The sequence below is a fragment of the Peromyscus eremicus genome, chromosome 12 (genome assembly GCF_949786415.1).
Source record: "Peromyscus eremicus chromosome 12, PerEre_H2_v1, whole genome shotgun sequence".
In the NCBI taxonomy this organism is placed as follows: Eukaryota; Metazoa; Chordata; class Mammalia; order Rodentia; family Cricetidae; genus Peromyscus; species Peromyscus eremicus.
This window is the reverse complement of record NC_081428.1, coordinates 66,894,049-66,918,162: the sequence shown is the minus strand read 5'-3', so window position 1 is coordinate 66,918,162 and position 24,114 is coordinate 66,894,049. Positions and strand designations below refer to the sequence as shown.

The 24,114-nt window shown below is 37.1% G+C and overlaps 1 protein-coding gene across 1 annotated transcript; it reads left to right on the top strand.

Annotated features, from left to right (window-relative positions):
* The first annotated feature begins 1,791 nt into the window (after positions 1-1,791).
* Positions 1,792-23,605, top strand: Ostn (osteocrin). Its single transcript, XM_059276978.1, has 3 exons — positions 1,792-1,890; positions 4,708-4,922; positions 23,524-23,605. Exons 1-3 carry the CDS (start codon positions 1,792-1,794, stop codon positions 23,603-23,605), a joined length of 396 nt encoding a protein of 131 aa, XP_059132961.1.
* The last annotated feature ends 509 nt before the right edge of the window (positions 23,606-24,114 follow it).

The following is a 24,114-nucleotide window of genomic DNA, read 5'->3' as shown; positions in this document are numbered from 1 at the left end:
GTCACAGCAATAATAAAGCAAAGTGAGACTCAAATCCAATTCTTCAAAATTCAAAGTCACTTTCTCTTTGTGCCAGAGTGTGTTCTGAGAGATAGTTTATAAGGAAATTAACATCCAAGCCTGTCATCTTCCCTCAATGGGCAATGCTTCTTTCTTCACTATGCAGTATTTTAAGATGGTCATGTAAAACCCACAGGAAACAAACTTAAGGGAATCAAGGATGAGTCATAATTATCAGTATAGTGCTTTTAATGTAAAAGCTCTGAAATTTGTAAATGATGTTGTCATGCTTACTATTCAGAATTAATAAAGATAGTATAGTCTTGTGTGTTTGCTTTCTGAAAAAATGATTTCCTTATGTTTCTTCCAAATCTTAATCATTTTCCCTTCTCTTTCCACCTTCTCAGAGGCAACCATAATTAAGAAATCAAGAATCAAGTTCTATTGAGATACACACACACAGTGTGTGTGTGTGTGTGTGTGTGTGTGTGTGTGTGTGTGTGTATGAGAGAGAGATCCTAATACATGGAATTGCTTTGTATATTTACAAATTATTTAGAGAGTTTTATTCCATGTATATATTTTACACTTCCATATCTACCCAAAAGAATTTCTTTGAAATTCACATCCAGAGATAAACACTAAAGTCGTCTGTGTTAATAGTAAATATGAATCTAAGTCATTTACTCTAAGCCCATAGTTTGAATGTCTGAATTAATGCAGTCATCTTCTCTTGGATACAGTACATGAACTGATTCTAAATGTTTGCTAATAAAACTAGTGAGGTGATGAACTTTCCAAGAGCTGTGTCCTCACAAGCTTGTAGAAGTTTCTCAAGGTTATACACCGAGAAGTGAGATAAAGGTACAGCTGTTAGAACATGCTGTTTTCATCCTTGCTTTCATGCCCAGGTTTCCTCATACAACTGTATCCAGTTCCCACTTCACCAAGACTTTCTGTAATTTTGTTTCCAAATACTTCTCTAAAATTATTTCTTGTTAATGTGATGTGTATAAAATGCTATAGTATTTGTTCTGTGAGGTATTTATTTTCCATTGTCTTGTCTCTTGTCTATGAAATAGCCATTCATGACTTAGGCCCATTTTTATTTACTTGAGTGTCTGGTTTTTATATGTTACTTATCAGAATTATATGCTCCGGTTAGTAGCTTTTTTTTCCTTATTTGTACATATTGAAAATGTCTCTCATGTTACAATTTGTCTCTTGATTTTGTTATGTTGATTTTGTTGAATTGCACCGTACAGAATTTTTAAATTTTAGAATATTAATTTTTGATACTTTAAATAGCATATTCACATTTTGAATTGTGCTTAAGGAATCATCATAAAACACAAGAATATAAAGATATGACCTTATTAAATGTGTAGTGTTTTCAAATTTCTTAATTTAAATGCTTTCAGGTTTTCATATCTTGATTCAGAGACCCAATGCTTTATTCTCTCCCATTTGGCAATACGAAGTTGTAATCTCTCTACTATCTCCAAAATAAAGCTATCTGATATTGATTTCTCAGATATTTGGTTAGCTTTAATTAAATTATTATTATAGTATTATAAATACAATGTATGTTTTCATGGAAATGAACCCTTTAGAGACTTCATTACAGGAGATTGACAGAATTTATTAGGCATTATTTAGGTTGGTAGACATGCATTGCAGCACATAGACGTGAATGGCTTCACTTCTAACAAGCTTCTTCCTCCTTAGCTTCTATTTTCTGCCTTTATATTTCTAATTAATTAATATCAGCCCTGATGTGTCTGAGCCTAGATGCTGGACCGGAGATTGACAAGTGCACACTTCATCCTGGCTGTGATTGTGATGATGTGGAGCTCAGGAAAGGCATTCTCCGTGGACGTAGCAACAGAGGTAATGGAAATCCACTTAGGATGTCACATGCAAGGGCGAAGGAGATGGCTCAACTGTAAGACTTGAGCCAAGTAAGCATGAGGACCTGAATTCAGATCCCCAGCACCCATAGGCAAGCTGGCCTAAACAACAGGCACTCATGCTTCCGATGTTGGGAATATGAAGACAGAGCTTCTGGGGCTTAAGCTAGCCAGGCTAGCCTGATCAGTGAGCTCCAGATTCAGCTAGAGCTCCATCTTAAAAAAATAAGGTAAAGAAAAATACTCAATGCCAGCCACACACACACACAGTTGAGGACTCACATAGGCATACATGGCCATATTTATTTTTAACAGACATAAGCTGTTTTTTTACTTCAGCCAGAAGATGCAGCAAACAAAGAAATGTCTTCAGAACACAAAATCAAAAAGATAAACATTTTTCTGTTACCTTACTCTCATTGCCAATGATATTCAAGGTTACAAACTTTAAATATATAAATGATGATAACTATTGAGTTCAGAGAATTCAGATCATGTGACTTAATTAGATATTTTCAAAAGTTTGAAATAGTAAGATCTGTATTCCTCAAACAATAAAAAGCATTAAAAATTAATCTATTATCATTACAAACATGTGAGATGTTAATACGTAAAATGTGAAGTTGGTGGCATGCAAATTTTATGTAGTTTTGGCCAAACCATTCATTACAATAGGAAACAAAACTCTAGTTTATGTTGTACTAGTTGGAAGAATAAAAACACCTTTCAGATGTCTTAATTCCCATTTGTCAGAATGTGGCCTTTTGTTCTCCCAAGAAGAAGCTTTCCCCATGCTGTGCAGATTGTGACCTCTGGCTTCTGAGAGTAGCAGAGGCAGCTGGCCAGGGGGTAGTGGTGACTGACCCTCGTGTTCCAACATCCCTGCAGGTCACAGCTGCTAGGATATTTTCCTTAAGGTGGCAAGTGCTACAGACCCAGGGCATCCCGAAGATGTCCAGAATCCCTAGCCCTTGACTAGTGGTACAATTCCTGGTTCTAAAGTGCCTGAGATCTTTGGTCTTTAAGGCCTGCAAAATGTCACTGGTGTGATTCCAGTGACTCCAGTTTTACTTTTCTGGCTGCTTAGAGCTCTCTGTCCTTCAGCCTTGGTTCCCTGATCTTTCTCACGTTCTCTTTACTTCTGCCATTTGTTTTGTGTCTGCCTTGGATGCTCTCCTGTTGGAGAACTTTCCGGCCGTCGGTTTGCTGTGGCTGTTGTCACAGTTGCCACTGCAAAGAAGGTAACTGCCATCGCTTTGTGCCTCTGCTACCACTCTCTCTGCTACCTCTCTGCTGCCAGAGCCTGTCTTTTCTCTTGCTGAAATTGTCAGCTGCTTCTGAAGCTCTACCTTGCCTGTATAACAGCAAAATCAGGCAGGAAACGCCACTGGAGAGAAGAAGCTTTGCATTGAGCCTTATGTTGCTATGGGTCGAGGAGGAGATGCCACAGGAGTGTGCCTATTGGTTAGCTTATCAAATGAGCTCAGTGAGCTGAGCTACCTGCTTGTACAGCCAGAAACACAGACCATTTATAGCAAATCTTCATGCAAATGAAGGCATGTATACACTAATCATGGCATTACTAGTTTATACCAACCACAACAGTCTTTCTGCTAGGCCACTCCTCTGGCCTGAATAGAAATAATTGCAGGGAAATTTCAGCCCAGCTTCTGATCATCATCATTATCAAGCAGCTCCCACGGTCATACAGCTTCCTCCAATCACCTCTGCAGCATCAGTGGTTAAGTACTCACATAGGGGTAGTCTAGCTGGCCTTTTGACTGATAATCAATCCTTTTTTTTTTCCAAGGCAACCAAGGTAAAGTTTATCAGTTGCCACTTAAGGAGTTGAGTCTCTCTTTGACCCTATTATTTTGGATAACTCACGGGAAAATAAACATCATAAAAGGTATCTACAATAAGAAATTATTAAAATTAATATCAATTTTAAGTGTTAGGAGCATGTTAATGATGCTCAAAACTTAGAACAGAAGTTATGTTCCTTGACAATAAAGGAGTCTGGGGTTTAACAAGAGCAGTTTCTAAAATTCTGTTACTAGGCTTCGGACGGGGGGAAAAAAAGACTTTCCACCCTGAACACTCATCCATTATGACTTGCATGAGGTACAAAGAAAATGTGCCTGTAACAGTATTATTATTGGGGAAACTCTTCACATTGCTTATACTTTTTAATAAATCATGTAGACTGAGCTATTAATTTCCTTGGACACAGAAACAGGATTTTGATTATTTTTGCATCCCTTTAACTTAATGCAGAAGGTGGAACACAATGGAGTGTTAGTGACTTACCTAGATAACAGATGGATCATGGAAGTAAAATACCATGACATTAAGGTTTTTGCTTTCAGAAACATCAAGTTCAGATTTTTTTGTTGTGAAAAAAATACTGGGATAGGCATTGAATACAAGAAATAAAAGCTTAGGCCATGGCTCTCAAGTTACTTATACCTAATAATATAAATTTGTTTTAACAGATTTTATTTAAAGCAAAATGTGATGAGTGCAATGATAAAAAGAGGTATAGGGAGAGCTCCATGGTGGATAGGGAAGATGCTGCTGATGTTTCTGGGGCTACATATGAAAGACCAATCAGTAAATACATTTCTATATGTTCCAGGCCCCCAAATTCTAGCTTTCTTTCTAAGACATAACCCCAAGGCATCATAAAATGAGCAATGGGCATGTCATCTAGTGTTACAAAATGCCTAATGCCAGTTTTGTACGTACTTGTTTTTCTTTGTCTAAGTGAATGAGCTCACCTTTCTCTGCCCTGTAGGCCTCTGAGTTTGGAGCAGCAGGCTTGCAGTCACCACCCACAGGCAGGGAAGAGAAATCAGCCACCGATCTGGCAGCTAAGCTCCTGCTTCTCGATGAGCTGGTGTCCTTGGAGAACGAAGTATTCGAGACCAAGAAGAAGAGGAGCTTCCCAGGGTTTGGGTCACCCCTGGACAGACTCTCAGCTGGGTCTGTAGAGCACAAAGGGAAACAGAGGTAGGTGGACAAGGAAAATTAGCCTACTGCTTGATTATTTCATTCTAGGATATGCAACAGGATTCCACTCTTAAAACACCGGGGAAAACTTGAATGTGAACAGACACGGAGTGCACTGGCCAACTTGTGGGTTAAATGATGATTGGAGAGGAAAATGCTTTGGAAGTATCAAGATTGTGGTAGTGGGCTGGAATACCTTCCTAAGGAAGATCTTCTTGCATATAGATTTAAAAAAAATTAGTTACTTTAAGACATTATTGCTTGTGACAGGTAAGGGGCAATGCTTATGTGATGGTGTACTCCAGTCACTTGAGAGCAAGTGATATCTAAAAGACATAGCCAGAGCAGGGTTTTCAGGTTATTCTTAATACAGGGCTTCATAAAATGTTAATGAATTAATCTACTACAGCAAGAAGCAGCAAAGAACGCTCACAATTTGGTACAGAACACATGTAATTAAATCAAATTTCTTCTCTTTTCTGACCATGGGTCTTATACAAAATTCTCCGTAATTCTCAGTTTATTTCTCTCTAAAATGGATATAAGTACTAACACTAACTAATCAGATGACATAATCAAATGGGAGTGTTTTGTAAGCTACTAATCATTATAGTGGAATTACAATATATTCCTTGATGTCCTCCCTTAATTAATGATTAATAAATCATTAAATTACTCTCAGTATGGTTAAACCATCATTCTACACACAATTCATTTTCTATACTCATTATCTGTTCCTCTTGCTGTGTATTTCCCATTATAGTGGTTTAAGTGTCCCCTTACACCACATCTAATAGTGACCTTCCATGTTTTCACAGTCTTATAAGTCTTATTTTTATATTACATAAATATTTCCCTCTCACTAAGGCATCTCCGATTCTCACTTAAGTTATTTGTTTTTCATATTGTTTTTTCCTCTATTCTTTCTTCATTTCATTCTCTGTACCATTCCCAGCATTTTATCACCAACTTGCCCTCTTTTTCTATTACTGGATGGTGGTCATCTACATAAAAACATTTGTATGAACATTACCCATTGCTTAGAGCATGAAGATAAACTGCTCAGCAAATCCTGCAAAGGATTTCTGGAATAGAACCTCATTTTTTTTCATCATCTACATATCCCTTTCCAAAGACTGCTTGGTTTATTCAGAGTTTCAGGACTTGCTCTCTGTTTGCTGAGTCCATGACTTTGTTGATGATAAGGACGTAGAAAGCAATGTCTCTCTGTCCTGAGAGATTCTTGAAGCTCTAGGACAATGAAACGATACATTAGAGATTGAAGTTAATCTAACTGCAAGTTGAAAACCAATCTCTTACCTGTTTTGAAATTTATAGACTCTAATATGGACAAATGTAAATTTAGTTACTTTTAGAATCTAAGTATGATGTCATAATCTAGTGGGAAGGAGAAGGAAAATTCTCTCTCTCTCTCTCTCTCTCTCTCTCTCTCTCTCTCTCTCTCTCACACACACACACACACACACACACACACACACACACACACATGCATGCATACACACACACACCTGTACTCACAAAAGCACACACACGTATGCACAATACAAAGTATGGATATCACCATAGACCAACTTTATGAGCCAATGAGTTTATTGAGATTACTTATAGAAACGTGGGTGAAAGGTTACTTACAGGAGCATAAATGTCTCAAGGACAGTTGCATCACCGAAGCCCACCCCAGCATGAAAGACAGCACAGAAAATCTGGGAACTTGGAACACACTGCACAGCCTACAGGTAGCTGGACAGATTGGAGAGTGTCCTTCTCAGGTTCCTCATTGTCCTGAGCTTCTTCCAGGCAGCCCGGCTTGTCTCCGCTTGGCTGCTCTGTGAGTCATCTAGGCCACTTGTCTCCCTCAGTGTGTGTTTACTACTTACATACTCTAAAGGAAAGAGGGACCTAGTAAATCTGGTCAGTTTCAGGGACTTCTGATGCTATTTTGAGTTGTTTACCTCATGTCTAGAGAAGCTTTCCTGAGTATGGGATGTTTTCAGTCTCAGATGACCAAAATGACCAGAGATATTATCACAAGAATTATTCACAGCACTAGGTTGGAGTGGTTGCTTTGAGGAAGACAGGATTATATTACAGTAAATAGCATGACATTATTTAAAAGCATAATTAGCAACCATTCAGAGGTAATGATGATAGCAGATAAAATTCCTAATGAAATTTTATTATTTTATGATTGTTAAATTGGAATAAAAGTATATTAAAAGGAGATGCTCTGTGACCTGAAAAGGAGAAAAACAAGAAGTTTAAGTATTATATTTAATGTCTTCTATCTTTAATAATAATAGATAATAACTTAAAAGAGAAAAACTCAAAGTTATATAAAAACATTAGTACAAAAAGCACCATAATAATAAAACTGATAACTTTCCATAATATGAAACCTCATAACCACAACTGCTAAAATATAATCCAAATCAATCATATCCATCAATGCAAATGGAGATAATATGTCTATTAAGACCTAAGTGTCTTCAGGGAATTAAGATATGGCGTATGGCAGAACAAGCAGCTGGCATATGAGACCCTGTGCCATTCTCCAAAACTGAAAATAAAGTGATAACGTATTAGCCTTCTCAGGTGGAGTGATAAAGGAAAATCCAGTCCTGCTTTGTATTCAAGGAATACGGTTAAAAGTAAGACAGTTTAGAAGTGCCAACAAATGGAACAAATACAAATTATACAATAAAAAAAATAAGGACTGGAAAGATTGTTCAGTCATTAAGAACACATGCTGCTCTTACAGAAGACCTGGGTTTGATTCCCAGCACCTACACAGTAACACCAGTTCTATCAGGTCTGACTCCCTCTTCTGCCCTCTGCAGGCACCAGGCACTCACGTGACACACAGGCACATATGCAGGCAAAACACCCATCCACAAAACATATTAACTAATTATAACAAAAAATATTTAACAGCGTTCACATAGGAGGAAACATAGGAAATACTCAGAAGTAGAAAACTAATGATTAAACCACTAAATTATGCTATCTAAATATTTAAAATATTTATTTATTTATTTAATTTTAAATGTTATATTTAGTTCATGAACTGAAGTAAATAAAATTTTCTATTTCAGTTAATAATACAGTTACCACACAAAGAAGATTTTGGCCGAGTAACAGCAAGAAATAATTTTACCACACATCTCTGGAAAAATAGATGACAAAAAAACCCTAAAAGTGAGGTCAGTGGTAAGAGAGCAGCACATCCAGATGCAAAAAACCATGGGTTTGCTACCTAGCATGAAGAAAAATAATGAAAGAAAATAAACCTAAAACTTTCTTCAGAAACTATATTATGGGCAGAAATATTGATATTTCTATCATAACAGTACTGATCACATATTATGGGACAAAGCAAATAAACATTTATTTAATAATCTAGTTCTGTTGTTCCTGATGCTAACAAGAACTGAGGTTCAGCAGAAGGAAAAAATGAGATAAAGTCGTTAGGTGAACTGGTCAAATAAAATTTCACCCCCAGATACCATGATTTCAAATAGTTTATGAAATATTTTTATTAATCTGAAATGTGAAAACTTTTGATTCAGTTTGTGGATATTGAACATCCCTCACAAAACAAAACAAAACCAAAAAAAAAAAAAAAAAAAAAACCAAACCCCAGCAATCTTTAACAAGCAGCCTGAGTGCCCAGACCACTCAATGTCATTTCTCACTAAATGGGACATGTGAGAGTCCTCAGAGACAGAAGTACTGAACTGTCTTCAAGATCTTAATGTACCTGATACAGGAGTGCTTTCTTGTATGGAGGCCTGGGTGAGGGATTCAGGAACACACTTGGAGACATCCCTGCTGAGTAATAATCTGAGCTGCAGCTGAAACACGTGCTACACACTATTAAACGTTTAAGTCCATGAATGAAAAGTGGTATTTTAGACTGTCTGCTTCTTTTAAAGAATACCATTTTCCAGCTCACAAAATGAAAACTTGTAAATGAAGAGAGCATTAAGCCTGTCTTTCTTACATGACCTCTACCACTAACAGATGTGAAATTTTCTGTTTATGCTCTAATATCTGAAACAATTAAGAAATGATAGACTGACAGATGAGGAAGAAAGCTTCTTTTATGGAATTATTGTGGTTAATAAATGAAACTGGAATAGTAGTGCATCTATATCCTAAAACACTAATGCTAGGCTGGATCCAGACAATGTCATCAGCTGCTATGACAGAAGACAAGGCCATCATGTGTCCCCTGGTGAGAGAACCTATCAGTACCTGTAAGATAGCATTACTGAAGAACAGAAAAAAGAAAGGGAAACAAAAATCCATTTTGTCTTTAGCTAGATATCAATTTTCAGCCAAAATGAAGTCAAAAGTCCTTCAGAGACACATGGGGAAGGAAGAAAGCACAAAATCCAGACTGTTAAAAACTGAAAAACTAACCGGGCGGTGGTGGCGCACGCCTTTAATCCCAGCACTCGGGAGGCAGAGCCAGGCAGATCTCTGTGAGTTCGAGGCCAGCCTGGGCTACCAAGTGAGTTCCAGGAAAGGCGCAAAGCTACACAGAGAAACCCTGTCTCAAAAAACCAAAAAAAAAAAAAAAAAACCTGAAAAACTAATAGTTTAGATAATCAACAAACAAATTACAAGGATTTATGCAGGAAAAAAATGATGGACAGAAAGGAAATAGTAACAATTAAAATAGACTTGAGAGACTCGTGTACTATTCCAGTGCCTGTGGAGGTTCCTGATTTGACAATGACGTTGTTTAAAGTTGAAATCTATAAGAAGCAATATGAATGAGAACAGGGCCTACATAATGATGCCAAGTTGTTATTAGGAAAATGATGGCATGATAGAAAATGACGAGGCCCAAATATTTAAACATGAAATGATATGTGCCCTTTGAATTGTGATCAGTCGTTTCTTTATAAATCCAGAATGAACCGGAAATTCTATCAGTTTAAAATGGATTTAATACACCTAACCTACTGAACTGAGTGATACAGTGTCTGTAGAATATAGGTTGTTTGTCTGGCTAACTGGAACTTCGAAGAATCATAGATTATCAGCTCAGGAAAAGACCAAAATTCAAAGTGTGATTTCTATGAAATCTTCACAGCTTTCTTGCCATCATAAAACCAAAACTTGAAAGTTAAAATATTAAAGGTAAAAATCCATCCATATTTATTTGAAATTTGCTTGAAAATAACACAGTTGTAGGGACAAACAGGATAAAGCAAGACAAGGAGTTCACTGTACTATTTTATCTTGTCAAGTGTCTTAAATAGTATACCACAATTTTTTTAATTGAACAATAAAACAAATAGTAAATTAAACCTGGCCTATGATGATCTGAGGAAATGACTCTGAATAACTCTAAAAGATATGGAGAATAGAATGAGAAATAGTAACATATAATCCAATGTACCAAGAATTTTATGGGGACAAAAGAGTAAAAATAATATTTGAAGATACATTTTCTGGAAGTTTGTCAAAAATAGTAAAAAAAAAATATGAATTCTCAAATAGAGCAATAACAATAAATTTTGACAGAAATAGGTAGCAATTTTTTTGACAGACTATCTGAATTAAGAACATTATTTTTCATGATAGTGCATGCTTGTAACCCCCTCGTTTGCCAGACTAAAGGGGATTGTGAATTCAAGAAAAAAAAAAGCCACAGGAACAGAAAGAAATAAATGAGGAACAAACATTGTTCTTACTCTCTTGGGAAAAAAGAAAACAGCATAAGAGGTGACTCAAAGCTTTGGGGCAAGTTCTTGAGAGGGCGACATGGTACAGTACAGGCTCAACATGGTAGTAAGAACAGGGAGAGTAAAAAGTCACAGAAGGAGAAGGGCAGTCACATACAGGCATGCTGTAAGTCACAGCCATTCATACTGCTGGCCTCAGGCTCTGAACTGCAAAGCCTGCATAACACCAGTCAGTATTCCTTGAGCTAGGTTGTGGAGGAAGCATCCAGTGTTTTATATATATATTATAATTAATTTAATTGTACATATCAGCATCCACTGTTTTATAGAGTGAAAAAGGATTCTCAGAGAAGTGATCACATTTCAAAGGTAAAACCCCTTTTCATGGGCTCACTTTTACCTCCCACTATTTCCAGAAGCTTGGCTGTGCTAAGGAGGAGGCATGTGTTCACACAGTGGCTGACCTTCATGTTTGAGGAATTTGAGACTTGTTCTAACCTAAAGTATTCAATGTTTCATATTTAATTTGACAGTTGATACTTTATTCATTAGAATTACATATCAAGGGCATTCCCTTTGAGGTTTTTCTGCATCATTCGCTCTCATAGGAAGGTCACAGGAACTCTTGTTCTTACTCATCAGTCAAATATAATAAGTGGTTTGTATACCAGACAGCAATACGTTAGGTAGAAAACTAAGGGAGAGATACATTTCTATAAGCCTGGAGTCTGAAAGGATTTTTTTTACTCAAACTCAAGGTTTTCTATGTATGACAAAGTTCTGAGCACTTAATACCTCTGCGCTGATAATTGAAGTAAATGCCATGTTTCAGTTACGGGCTAACAAAATTGAGAATGGCCTTCTTATCCACATTTGTAGATTGAGTTTATATGAGTGCATCTCTCTGGCTTGAGAGAACGGAGTCAATAGTATATAATATACATTTTTTACACCTGCAGTACGATATTTAGAAACAATTGTATGCCTTTGAAAGGTCTACAGAGAGATAAAGTCAGAAGGACCGAGGAATGAACAGCTAAGCAGTGAGAGTTAAACAGAGCAGGGTAGGAAGTAAAGAGAAATAGATTTGCTGCTATTTGATATGTTTTTCTTATGAATATGACACCAAACTTACTTTTAGGTGCTTGGGAAAATTACTTTAAGTTTAAAGGCCAATTCAACTATGCTTTGAATTTAAATATTTCCCCCTATTTAGCACATTTATTTAATGTCTGATTTTAATGCATGTCTGCTCCATTGTTTTTAATAAAAAGAAACAGGCACAATCACATCCCAAGTAAATAAAATAACCCTTTAATAGAACTTATATAGATGACTGTCCTAGGATTTTTCTGAAGAATGGCTCACACATTATCGAATACACCATTGCAAATAGCAGTTACACCACTCTGTATTTTAAATTTTTGGCAAGTATTATGCATACTATCCTATTCATATTTTGAGGTCAGAAAAGCAAGTAATATTATTGTGCCCTCTGTCTTCCAGCAAAAAAATAGGTGACCCTTCAGAAATGGAAAAATTTGAAGAGGCTATTTCACCAAAAGGCTATATACAAACTCTAAATACAGGTAGATAATAGTGGATGCACAACAGCCCAAGGCCCTAGCCTAAGGACACACTGAAAGAGATTTCTGCAAATCAGAACAAAATTAGAATGTTAGAGTTCGCTGGGTTTCATTCAAGAGCATACCTCACCGAAAATGTTCACAAGAGAATTTGAGAAAGACAGGTTAAAAATAATCCCAAGATCTCTCCGGTTCTTCCTCTCTTCTCTCTATCCAAGGCCACCTATTTCTTTACTCAACAGAAAACCAAAACACACAGGAACATTTATGTAATCCAAAAAGTTAAGTCTCCCAGAGCTGAAAGTTAAAATAGAAAAGATAAACAAGCAAGTCTAGAGAGATGATGAAAGATCCATAATTCACTTAACACACACCCTACAGATCTAGATCGGTAAACATTTTTCTCTAGAACAATATTCTTATAAATTTGAGACAGAAGAACTTCACAGAAAGGAAAACGTATGCCTTTCCAAGGAAACCTGGGAAGATGTTTCTCCATCCCTCAATTGACATCAAAAGTGACTATGATGAACCAGTCATGTGTACATAATAGGCATGTTTCTTTTTCTTTTCACTTCTGTCTTTTTGAAAAGTCACTGATTAAAATATCCATGTATGCTCCATCACTTTCCTTTACCCCTCTTCAGGCCGCGCAAGCAGGGGAGTTGAACTAGGAACTGGCTATGATCAGTTACTTTTATCCTGTCCCTCTGCACCACTTCCCCTCTATCACTTCCCCTGGCCTTTTCTCTCCTCCAGCTGAGCAGTCAAGCATTATTAACAGGCACTATCAAAATCTGGCTTTTCAACACTTGGGGCTTCTTAAATCCCCATCACAGGGGCTGTTTCTGCTGGCCATCACATATCACCCACTGGAATTGTCATAAGCAGCCTTGCCCCGAGCATGGCTTTCCCTCTGGAAAGTCAGGTCGTCAGCTATACTCTTCATCTTCATCCTATCTTCCTGGCTTGTCCATTTGGAAGCACCACCAGTATCCTTCAGAATTAGCTTCTCCATCACCGATGGCAGAGAGCCCTCAGGAATGCCCCCATCATACTTAACCTAAGCCAACCACATGCTCTATACTGTTGATTTTGATCACTGAGTCAAGTTGTTCCATGTGCAGTCCCCTCCTCACCACATGGAGCCAGATCTCACAGCTCCTTGCTCTTTAGGAGACACCGTTCCATCTGGGCTACCATCAGGCTGTCTTGAGGGTTTTCTCAAAGGCCTTCTCCTCTTGGACGACAGAAGGGAAGCAGTGCTTTTCTCCAGTAAATTTCTCCCAAGAAATTTCTCCTGATGCATTCAACAATACTCTTTTTGGGGTTGAAGATTGGAAACAATCAGTTGTAGCAGCATCCTTGTAAATATTGTGTACATCTACAACCTCACTCGAGAATGCAAGAGGAAATATTTGCTACCTATTATATTTCCAGGTTTTCCTTAGTTTGGGGTGGTCAAAATCAAATACTAAAATAAAGAATGTCATTCTAAGATGCTGGCTCATGACAATAAAAGGAGGGAGATGAGAGGATACTCACTTTCTTGAATGATTTTCAGACAGATAAAATTATATCCCTGACATTACCTAGTTATAAATTATACATCATCATTTAACTTCAAGTCCAATACATTCCACTTAAAACTATTTCCTACCCAGAAATTAAAACTCTGTGAATAATGTGCTTATCAAAGGCCGGGAGTAATGAAGTTAACTTTGAATTATATACATCAAGTAAATTCTCAGCATTCCATACCAATGAAAATAGATCTCTTGCCCTGCACCAGTTGGAGGTCCAGGCTAAAGTGGAGAACAGTGGTGTCAGATTCAATTTACTGATATGATTGTCCTTCTCAATGGCAGTCCCAAAGACCAAGGTGAACAGCCTAACATTTTATATCCTTTTGGATTTATTATGAAGCACTGTGACAGACTTGGGCTGGCTGACTCATCTCGTAGCCCAGCTTCTATGTGGTGATGTCTGGAGGAGGTAGTTCAAAATGGGATCTGTTTCAGATGCTAGAACATGGGAAAGTATCCAGAGGGCAGTGCGCCTTTTATGGGCCTCTCTCCTCCTTGTTAAAAGGCCTGGCTCTGCACTGGGGAAATGCCCTTGAGCATTATGGTCTTGGGCCACCCTTGTCATAGATTGCTCTTCACTGCCAATCTCTTCACACCTCAGTCTAGCACCACATGCCTGTCAACCTTACCTAACTTGTGCATGAAGGTCAAAACCTTTCTCTCCAAAGGATACAGCGTTTGTAATGCACTTTATTCACCCTTCCAAAAATAAATTTCTGTGCAGTATTTTAGTGTAAATCTATTTGCTAGATGGCAGTTTTAAAAGTTTGTTAGCTTCTCAAGAAGGTCGTGAGGCAAGCCAGTGAGGATTTTGTCTTTGCCTTCGACTCCTCAGAGTGTGCCTAGTGAGTTGTGACTGAGTTACTTTGGTTATTGAAGTCTCACTATTGGACTCAATGCTTGTGGTTTCTGTCTGAGAGCTTGTTTGTTCACACAGCTCATTCCTTGGAGAAAACACTTTAGAAGGTGATGTTGCAAGGTCAGCACCATCATCACAAATCTAATAGAATCTGCATAAGCTAAAGTACTACCTTTGAGATAGAATGCTAAATCAGAAATAACCTTCTCACTGATGCGGTGCTTCCCTTTATCACCTAAACTCAACCAGTGTCACCACAACATAAGGAAGCGTTTCTCTTTTTTTCTTTATTAAGAAATTTTTCATTCATTTTACATACCAACCACAGATTGCCCCTCTCTTCTCTTCTCCCACCCTACCCCCTGGCTTCCTCCCCAAGCCCACTCCCATTCCCTCTTCTGAAAAGGTAAGGCATGTCTATCAAAAAATGACTGACACTTGTCCCACCCCTTATTCACTCCTTCCTAGGTGAAGAATAGCTTCTAGCTGCTTGCTCATTTTGGCAGAAGAAACAGAACAGATCTACTTCTTTCTTGTCTTTATGGGGTAATAAGACCCTTACATGCAAGTCTATCTAATACAGAGAGGTCTTAGACATGCTGACAGACCACCATGTTTTCCTTTGTTTTCTTTCAAGAAACACCCAGCCATGTTTGTTTTCCTTTTTATGCACAGAAAATGTGTGAGAACAAAAGTCTTGGGTTACTCAATTTTGAACTTTTTTTTTTTTTTTTTTTTTTTGCCTAGCAGTTCATTTGCTAACACTGTGAGACTCATGAGACTAGAAGGTACACCCAATTTGAGGGTTCCCTAAACAACCTAGGGAGCATGCTGTAGCATATAGTCATGTGGAATCCAGCAATTTTGATTATTGAAATGGAGAATCCAGAAAGGGTGAGGGTCACATTGAAATGTAAGTAACTAGCTTGGAATTAATGGTATGACATGTGAGAGCAGACTAAAAAAAAGACTCCAGAAAGGACCTGAAAAGTATTAAAGAGAATGGCCATAACTCATGATTAAATTTGAAAATAGGCTTTCAAGTTCCAGTCCCCCAATGTTAGGTTGAAGAACTCATTTAATTTGAGTGAAAAGTGTTTTAAGTAGTCAATATATAATGCCTTTCTTCTTCAAAACCACATTTAGGAATAATAGAAAAATACAACATAAATAATCAACTCGTGTACTTGGTGTAGACTCTCCACAACGACTGCAGTCATTTCAGAGGCCCTGGAGACTAGAGCATCTACTTCCAAAATGGTCCACTTATGGCTAGATTGACTCTGTTTCTCTTAGGCTATTGGCAGGAGGTTTCAGTTCTTTGCCATGTGGACTTTTTATGAGGCTGTTAGGGAAATGGCAGCTAGATGCCCCTCAGAACTCATAGTCCAACTAAGAAAGACAGAAGCCATAGCAGTTTACAGGACTTCACATTATGCCTTTTCCACACTGGCTATGGAAGTTGGCTCTTCCCAGCATAGGAGACTACGCAATGAGGGAATTATCAGAGGCAAAATTACAGCCTGGCTGCCACACTCTTAAGTTTTTTATTATAATACAATTCCTTGTTTTGCTAATCTAAATTATGAACCTATTGAAAAGAACATCCTCTGTGAGTAATCACTGCATCCTCCTTCTGGGTAGTTCTCCATGTTGGTGAGTCAATGCCTTTTCCTAAAGGAGCTCACATTTTATTATGTCCTTAAAATGCAGCAACAAGTCTAGACTGTTGTTGTTGGGGAACATTATCTAGATCCTCAATCCAAGTTCCTTTCCTTGAGATTCCAAACCACAAACAGTTTTGTATTCAACAATTGGCACACAGGAACCAATAGTTGCACATGGAATTCATGAACAGCTAGTCTGAAAATGAGCCTTAAAATTCATGATAAAACCCCAAAGCAGTATTTCCCTCCCTTGAAAATAAGGTATAATCCTCATCCCATTTAATAAACGTAAAATTTCCTACCTACAAAAACCAAGCAAAGAACTTAACATGATAACCACATGTAGTGACCACAGATGCAACCTTCCTGCAAAATTAGCTAAACGAGTCCAGTCAGATATGTGAAACAATACACTATCATCTCATTGGTTTGCTCTATAAAGGTGATTTGCTTTAGAAAATTAACTGATGAAATTAATAGTAAGGAAATAAAACATATAATCACAACAGATGCAAGAAAATCACTCCACAAAGTCAACTTTCATTCATGACTAAAGTCACCAATAAATGAACATTAGGAGACTTTTTAACCAAGTAATATTCCAATATATTTAACATATATATATATATATATATATATATATATATATATATATATATTCCTACAACTTATAATCTTATGTGATATTACTTCCAACAAATGAAATTCCACAAAATATGCATGATCTTTATGGAGACAACTATAACACTTCGGCTGAAGACATCAAAGTACCCAAGTGATAAATCATCTGGGACAGCAAGACACATTCATAAAGATTTTAGTTTTCCAAAGATCAACTTATACCATAGAGCCAATTCAATTCTAGTCACAGCTGCAGTAAGATGTTCAAGAAACTCAATAAACTAAATCTGCTATTATGAGACAAAAAGAATTCATTAAATAAGATGAAAATGTTCATATTCGTTGAGGGAACATTAAAGATTTTCTTACCAAAAAAAAAAACAAGAAAGTTGATAGCAGAAAGTTAATACATAAGACTGAAAAACTGTCATATTCAGTGTACACTGAGCCCACTTACCATTAATATTTGAAAGGAGAACGAATTAATAAGAAAAAAAGACAGTTTTAAGCAGACACTTCCAAAAGAAGAAATCCAAGTGAGAAATGAGAAGATAAAAGACAGGAGGCTACATTAGCAATGGAAGAGTTGGATGCATCCAGTGTAAGTTAGTAGCTAAGAAATCAGACTGTCAAAACTATAAAGACATGTCCCAGGGCCTGGCATACTCTTGAAATAAAAGAAATTATGACACATGCCTCTCAGGTTTGTAAACAGGTAAGAATATGGAAAAAAGCCTGGTACTAAATAATAAAATTAAATATATTTATAGCTGGTAACTCTGTATACAACCCAGAAATCCCTAAATAAAGATGAAAGATGTGCATAAAGCAGTTTCTACTGAACAGTGTACAACACCACCAAAAACTTCAACTCCTCAAGCTTTCTTGGGTTGCAGGATGGATAGATAAATGCTATACATCCATTCAATGGAACACTCTAGAGAAGAAAAGGAAATCAGTTGTAATTACACACATGAATGTATTTCAAAACACATAGCTTTGCTGAAATAGAGAATTCACATATGATACCTTTTATTTTTTCAGGTTTAGTGGGGTGTTCTTGACAGAGAACAGTTTCTCCTTAGAAATGGACTTGGGCTGGAAAGATGACTCAGAGAGTAAAGTTGCTTACCTGATGTCTGAGAAGTGACTCCAAAAAGTTGTCTTCTCACATGCATTACACACACACACACACACACACATACACACCCACACACACACACACATACACACACACACACACACACACACACACACACACACACACACACACCAAAAACAACAGAGAGAGATTGTATGTAAAAAATACAAAAATGAAAGATAATATTTGATGAATGTATGCACTGTAAAATTAATGCAACAGTGAAGCTAGCTGACATCCATCACCTCACATGGCACCTAATTTTATAATGAGAGCACAGGACTTACGCTTTTAACAAACTTCTAGTGCATCATACGTTCTGTAGGCACAATTAATAATACAGTTGTTAGGAGTAGCAGTACTATTTACAACAGTAACACTATCAATCATAGCTAGTATTAGGTTGTAGATTAGGTCTGAAACACAGAACTGCTTTAAGCAAAATTCTAAAACTGCCAGAAGTAAGTCTCAGAGCTTTACCCAATTCACACAAGAAAGGAGAGGCAAAAACATGATTGGACTAAGCTTGAGTCCACAGAAGACTCCTGGGACTGGGCCCCCAGAGGGACACCACCACTTGGCAGGGGACAGTGAGGTGTCTACTGTGGAAGTCAAATTCTTTATCATTTGCTGGTGCTGCAAGTACAGATGTTCTTTTTTCATTTTCTTTAAACGAGGCAGAGACAATTGATGGATCCACTGGCATATATGGGGTACTACTCAATAAAATGCTTAAATGCAATTTTGCTACTGCCTTTTAACAATGGTAATCTAGCTTCAGAAAGGATAGCTATAGATAGACATCAAAGAAAATTCTATCTGACATAAAAAGTCTGTATTTTGTTGTAGATATAAAAGTCACATTGAAAATAAACAATCCAAACTCTGCGCTTGTATTAATTTGCAAGACAATTCATCTCTTTAAACTCCTCACAGCGTATTTTTTCAATGAAAAGGGAGGATTCTTTCATCTGCATCTAATATAAGCCGTGTCATTACATCATTTTGTCACAAGAGGGACTAGACAGTCAGAAGTACAGCTCTCCTTGGTGGTATTAGCCTGTCTAACTTTAACTTTCCTTCTGGGCACATGGGGTACTACTGCCAGTGCATCAGTTAGAGAGGCAGGTACATATTTGATATCAGGAAAAAAATGTTAAGAACACCACCAGCTTGCCTTTTTATTTCTGAATTTGTGATATATATATATATATATATATATATATATATATATATATTCCTTGAATTCATGAACCATTTTGACTTTCATAGACCTTTTGAATATAATTGGTTTTGTTTTTTTTAAATGTGCCAATTTGTTGAACATACTTAGATGTGCAAGCTCAAAATCAATTATTTCTAGATATCTGCAAGTTTTTGCAGCCGATCCCACATTTGATAAAATGAATCAAATTAATTGAGATGCTAGAACAAAGCCATGTGCTACCTGTCTCGCTCTGAAGTCGCTCAAATAGTCTGGAAATAATTCAACTGGACTGGCAAGAGCATCAGCTGAAGATTGTGTAAATGTGTGTGTGTGTGTGTGTGTGTGTGTGTGTGTGTGTGTATGTGACTTTAGTCACCATTTTCAACATGAACTGGGCACTGAGAGATATATAACCAAATAGTACCTAACAAGTAAGTGTGTTGAATGAATAAGCAACTCCGATGGATAGGAACACCGGGTGTTATCTGAATTTCATCAGAAAACAAAGAATTGTTTACAATAATGGAATCTCAGAGGATCATAGAAACATTAAGTAAAATAATTCATCAAAGATAAAGTCCTATCTCCTGGTTCCTAACATATTTTAGATCAAACCCGGGAACAGTAAGGGGAGAGGATGATTCTGGGGTTTGGGTGGAAGGAAATTAACATTTTTGCTTTTTCCACAAGCACAGCCTCTACTCATGTGCTTAAGCAGGAAAACATCAACTACTGCAAAGCAAGAAAAATGTCATTTACATTTCTTTTACCTTAGTTTTGGGAAACAATTACAAGAACCAGTGAATGTTCTGTTGTAGTTTATATACTCTATAAGAATAGTGCACTTATTTTTAAAAAACTAAACAAATGAATTTTTTTTTCACAGCGCTTGAACTTAAAGTGGCATAGGAACAGTAAGTGGGGCATTTAACCCCCAGCTGCTATTTCCTTCCCCTTTTTTAAGGTCTGGGAGGATTTTTTTCTCTACTTCCCTTTCAACTTGTCACCCTTGAGCATTCTCCTCTGTCCAACATTGACTTCTGCCTACACATGTTCTGAAATTTTAATGATAGATAGTCAATGAAGAAATCAATTTAAAGAAATGGAGGGGAGCCACATCAGTTTAATATCTTGTATGTATTAGCCCCATAGCACTGAGACATAAGCCCTAAATCATACAGAGAAATGTATTTGCTCTTATTGGTACCATAATAAATTATAATCAATTACTAGATCATAAATTTGTTGGTCAAGGTTTAGTATAGCCTTATCACACACAGTCCATCATTTCAGGCCATTTTTCCCAGTCTCCTTTTCTGTCAGGTAGAAATGTGGCTGATTTCTGGCTAATGGTGGTGTATGAATTCCCTTTTGTGTTTCCCTGTACACTCTTGCCTTGTCTTCCTGCTGGACGCAAATGATATGAGGATGTTATCAGGCTGTAATCTTCCAGCTTTCTCTGGGGGAAGCATTTTCATCTCATTTGAATTGTTGGCAGAATTCAACTCTTAGGCTTGAAGGACAGAGGTATCATTTTCCTTGGAAAAACCTCAAGGGGCCACAGCATTCCTTCACTCACGACTCCTCCATCTTCATGATGCCATTGGTAATTATGATCCCTCTCAGACTGCTCTTATTATCTGATGCCTGGGGCAGTCTTCTGCAACTATCTTCTACTTTTAACAACTATTCTGAAAAGATACCAGGTCCACTCAAGTAATCCAGCATAATCTTAGAATCTATAAACTTAATCTAATCTGAAACTCATTTTGGCTATATCAAATTGCATATTCTGATTCTGGAAATTGCAATGTGGACACTGGTGGGAAGCCATTATTCTGATTACCACAAGAAAATAATGTTGAATTAAAAGTCTATGTATGTTAGTCTTGGTAAAGTCAGTTAATTTAAAACACAGAAGAGAGCCTTGTAGTGCTGTACACCTTTAATCCTAGCATAGGAAGGCAGAAACAGGTGGATCTCTGTGAATTTGTGGACAGCCTGGTCTATAGAGTGAGTTCCAGGATAACTAGGGTTACATAGTGAGACCTTATATAAATTTTTTTTTATTTCAGCACCCGTTATTTATAATTACACCAAACTCTTGAAGCATGGCTAGTGTGCCTGGTTCTTATAACTCTTGTCCACTGATTTTTTAAGCTAATTCTACAAATTACGTCTTTCCCATTGTTTAACAAGTTGAAAAATATATGCCCAATTTATAACTAGGAAATTAAGACATTGAAACAGAAGACACCTCTTAATAGGATATATTTTCTAAAAATTTGAGTTGAAGTAGGATTGTGAAATAGCATTTTTGAAAAGGTTGTGAAGTAGTATTATGTGCAATAAATATTTTTTTTCCAGAATTACTCTTAACTATTTAATTTTTTTGTTGAGGAGAAATTCCTAAGCTAGCATATAGTCAATGCTCATAATTTAATCAAGAGCCTAGAGAGTGGGATGATGTAAACTAATGGAAAAGAAGGTTGGGTAGGAGAACAGTACAACATGGCTCCATTGTTCTTAAGAATCATGTGAGGGTAAGCACTGCATCGAACTCTGTATTTGTTCATCTGTGTATACACAGCCCTGCCATGTAGAAAACACTCAGGAAATACTAACTACCTTCAAATTAACTATGGTAAGTAAATTAAGCGGCATTTACATATTTTTACGTGCAAGGTATAGTTGTAAAAATCCTTCAGTGTCCTCAGGAATTTTTAATAAATTGGTTTTTAAGTAATATTATTATTGAAAAACTTGGACTCAGTAAAATAGGAGATTTATTCCTGTACCATTTATCTTCAGCCATCATCACTTCTAAGAGTAGCCAAGGCTTTTGAAAACAAATACTACTTCTGATTGTGAATGCCAGGACACACAAAAGAAGTTCCTTATACATATAGGGATAAAGTAGATTGTAGAAGAAATATCTATTGAATGATAGTAGAAAAAAGATCATTGAGGTTTTCATTTATTTTTAGTATTTATGGAGTGAGACTGACAACACAACATAAGTAGGGAAAAATAATGAAAGCCGTTGAAGATGGTCTGAAGCAAATCTTTGTCTTTAGGTCTGAGTGGTTGAACATTAAGTTATCTTATAAGGTAGTGAGTTTCAGTTCTCGGAAGTGGTGAGAGCTTGAGTGTGCCCCATAGGTTCAAATGTTGGAGTATCTGTTCCCCAGTTGGTGGCGCTGTTTGGAAGTACAGCTTTGCTGGAGGAGGTGTGTAACTAGGGATGGGCTTTGAGGTGCAAAACCTCTCACAATTCCTAGCACACTCTCACTACTTGGTGCTTGAAGTTCAAGTTGTAAATTCTCAGCTTGCTGCTCCAGTTGACATGACTACCCACAGCCACCTCCCCACTGTGATGGTAATGAACTCTTATCCCTCTGGAGCCATAAGCCCAAAGAGTCCCTTCCTTCTATAAGTTGTCTTGGCCATGGTGTTTTTGGCCATGGTGTTTTACCGCAGGAGTAGAAAAGTAACTAATATAAAAATCATCAAGCAGGAAATTATATCATTACAGTTCATTTTTTTGTTTTTTTGTTTTTCTGTTTTTTTTTGTTTTTTTTTTTTGAGACAGGGTTTCTCTGTGTAGCTTTGCACCTTTCCTGGAACTCACTTGGTAGCCCAAGCTGGCCTCGAACTCACAGAGATCCGCCTGGCTCTGCCTCCCGAGTGCTGGGGTTAAAGGTGTGCACCACCACCGCCCGGCCCTACAGTTCACTTCTTAAACCAATACTTGACATAGAAAATATCTAAGCAGACACAGATGATCACATACAAAGAATGTGTACTAGATGTCTAAGAGAAGGCATGAGAGGCAGGCAACTGCCATGTCAGTTTTAGCGTCTGGACATTTTCCTTTCTCCAACCATTATCCTTCCTCATAGGATCCATTTAGAGGCACAGGAGCAATAAGAGAATGAAATCTGCAGAAGTAGAGGGATTTATCAGCCAGGTCATTAGTAGTTTAATATGCTGATAAGGCTTGGGTTTTCATGGGCGCTATAAGATTTGAATCAGCTTCTCTTAACTTTAATTTTCTTCACAAATGTGCAGAGATGAGAATGGGAAGTGGTAAACAGTATCTATCATTGTTTGTTCCCACTTCTGAAGAGAACCCCAGATCTGCATTAAATCAAAAACAACAATCGTGGTTGGTAACTTGGACATTGATTTAAAATATTCTCCATGGTTTGTTACAGGAAAGTAGATCATTCAAAAAAGCGGTTTGGTATCCCCATGGATCGGATTGGTAGAAACCGACTTTCTAGTTCCAGAGGCTGATGGATTCCCATCGTGAGTACAATTCCAACAAGTAGTCTATGGGCAGGTGCTAGAAAACATTTCACACTAGATGAATGGGCCCATCCTTACATGTAAATGTCCTTTTTTGGTTTTTTAGAATATATGTGTGTGTGTGTGTGTGTGTGTGTGTGTGTGTGTGTGTGTGTATTAGTATATATAGTTTTTAGAATATATATATATATATACACATTTGCAAATATTTATTTAGATAATGTACTGATGCTAAATAATTTAGAGGACTTTTAGAAAGGAAACAAACATCCCAACAAGAGTGTCCAAATTTTTGACATAGCAAGATGACATTTTTATTTACCTTCAAAATTCACACTCAATGTACAATCAAGTTTTAAAATTTTATACATGCATGAAGTTTATAATAATTCAAGTAAGTTTACAGTTTATATTGTGCTGCATTCATAGATACCCCTAGGCACATGCAGCTCAAAAGTTGTTGGTTGGACACACTTGAGGGACACCAAATTTTACCT

What these genes read in the sequence shown, in the direction of transcription:
- Ostn (XM_059276978.1), top strand. Translation starts at nt 1,792, where the DNA reads ATGCTGGACCGGAGATTGACAAGTGCACACTTCATCCTGGCTGTGATT. An exon ending in CCGTGGACGTAGCAACAGAG is followed by an intron (nt 1,891 to 4,707) that starts GTAATGGAAATC and finishes TCTGCCCTGTAG; the next exon opens with GCCTCTGAGTTTGGAGCAGC. An exon ending in GAGCACAAAGGGAAACAGAG is followed by an intron (nt 4,923 to 23,523) that starts GTAGGTGGACAA and finishes GGTTTGTTACAG; the next exon opens with GAAAGTAGATCATTCAAAAA.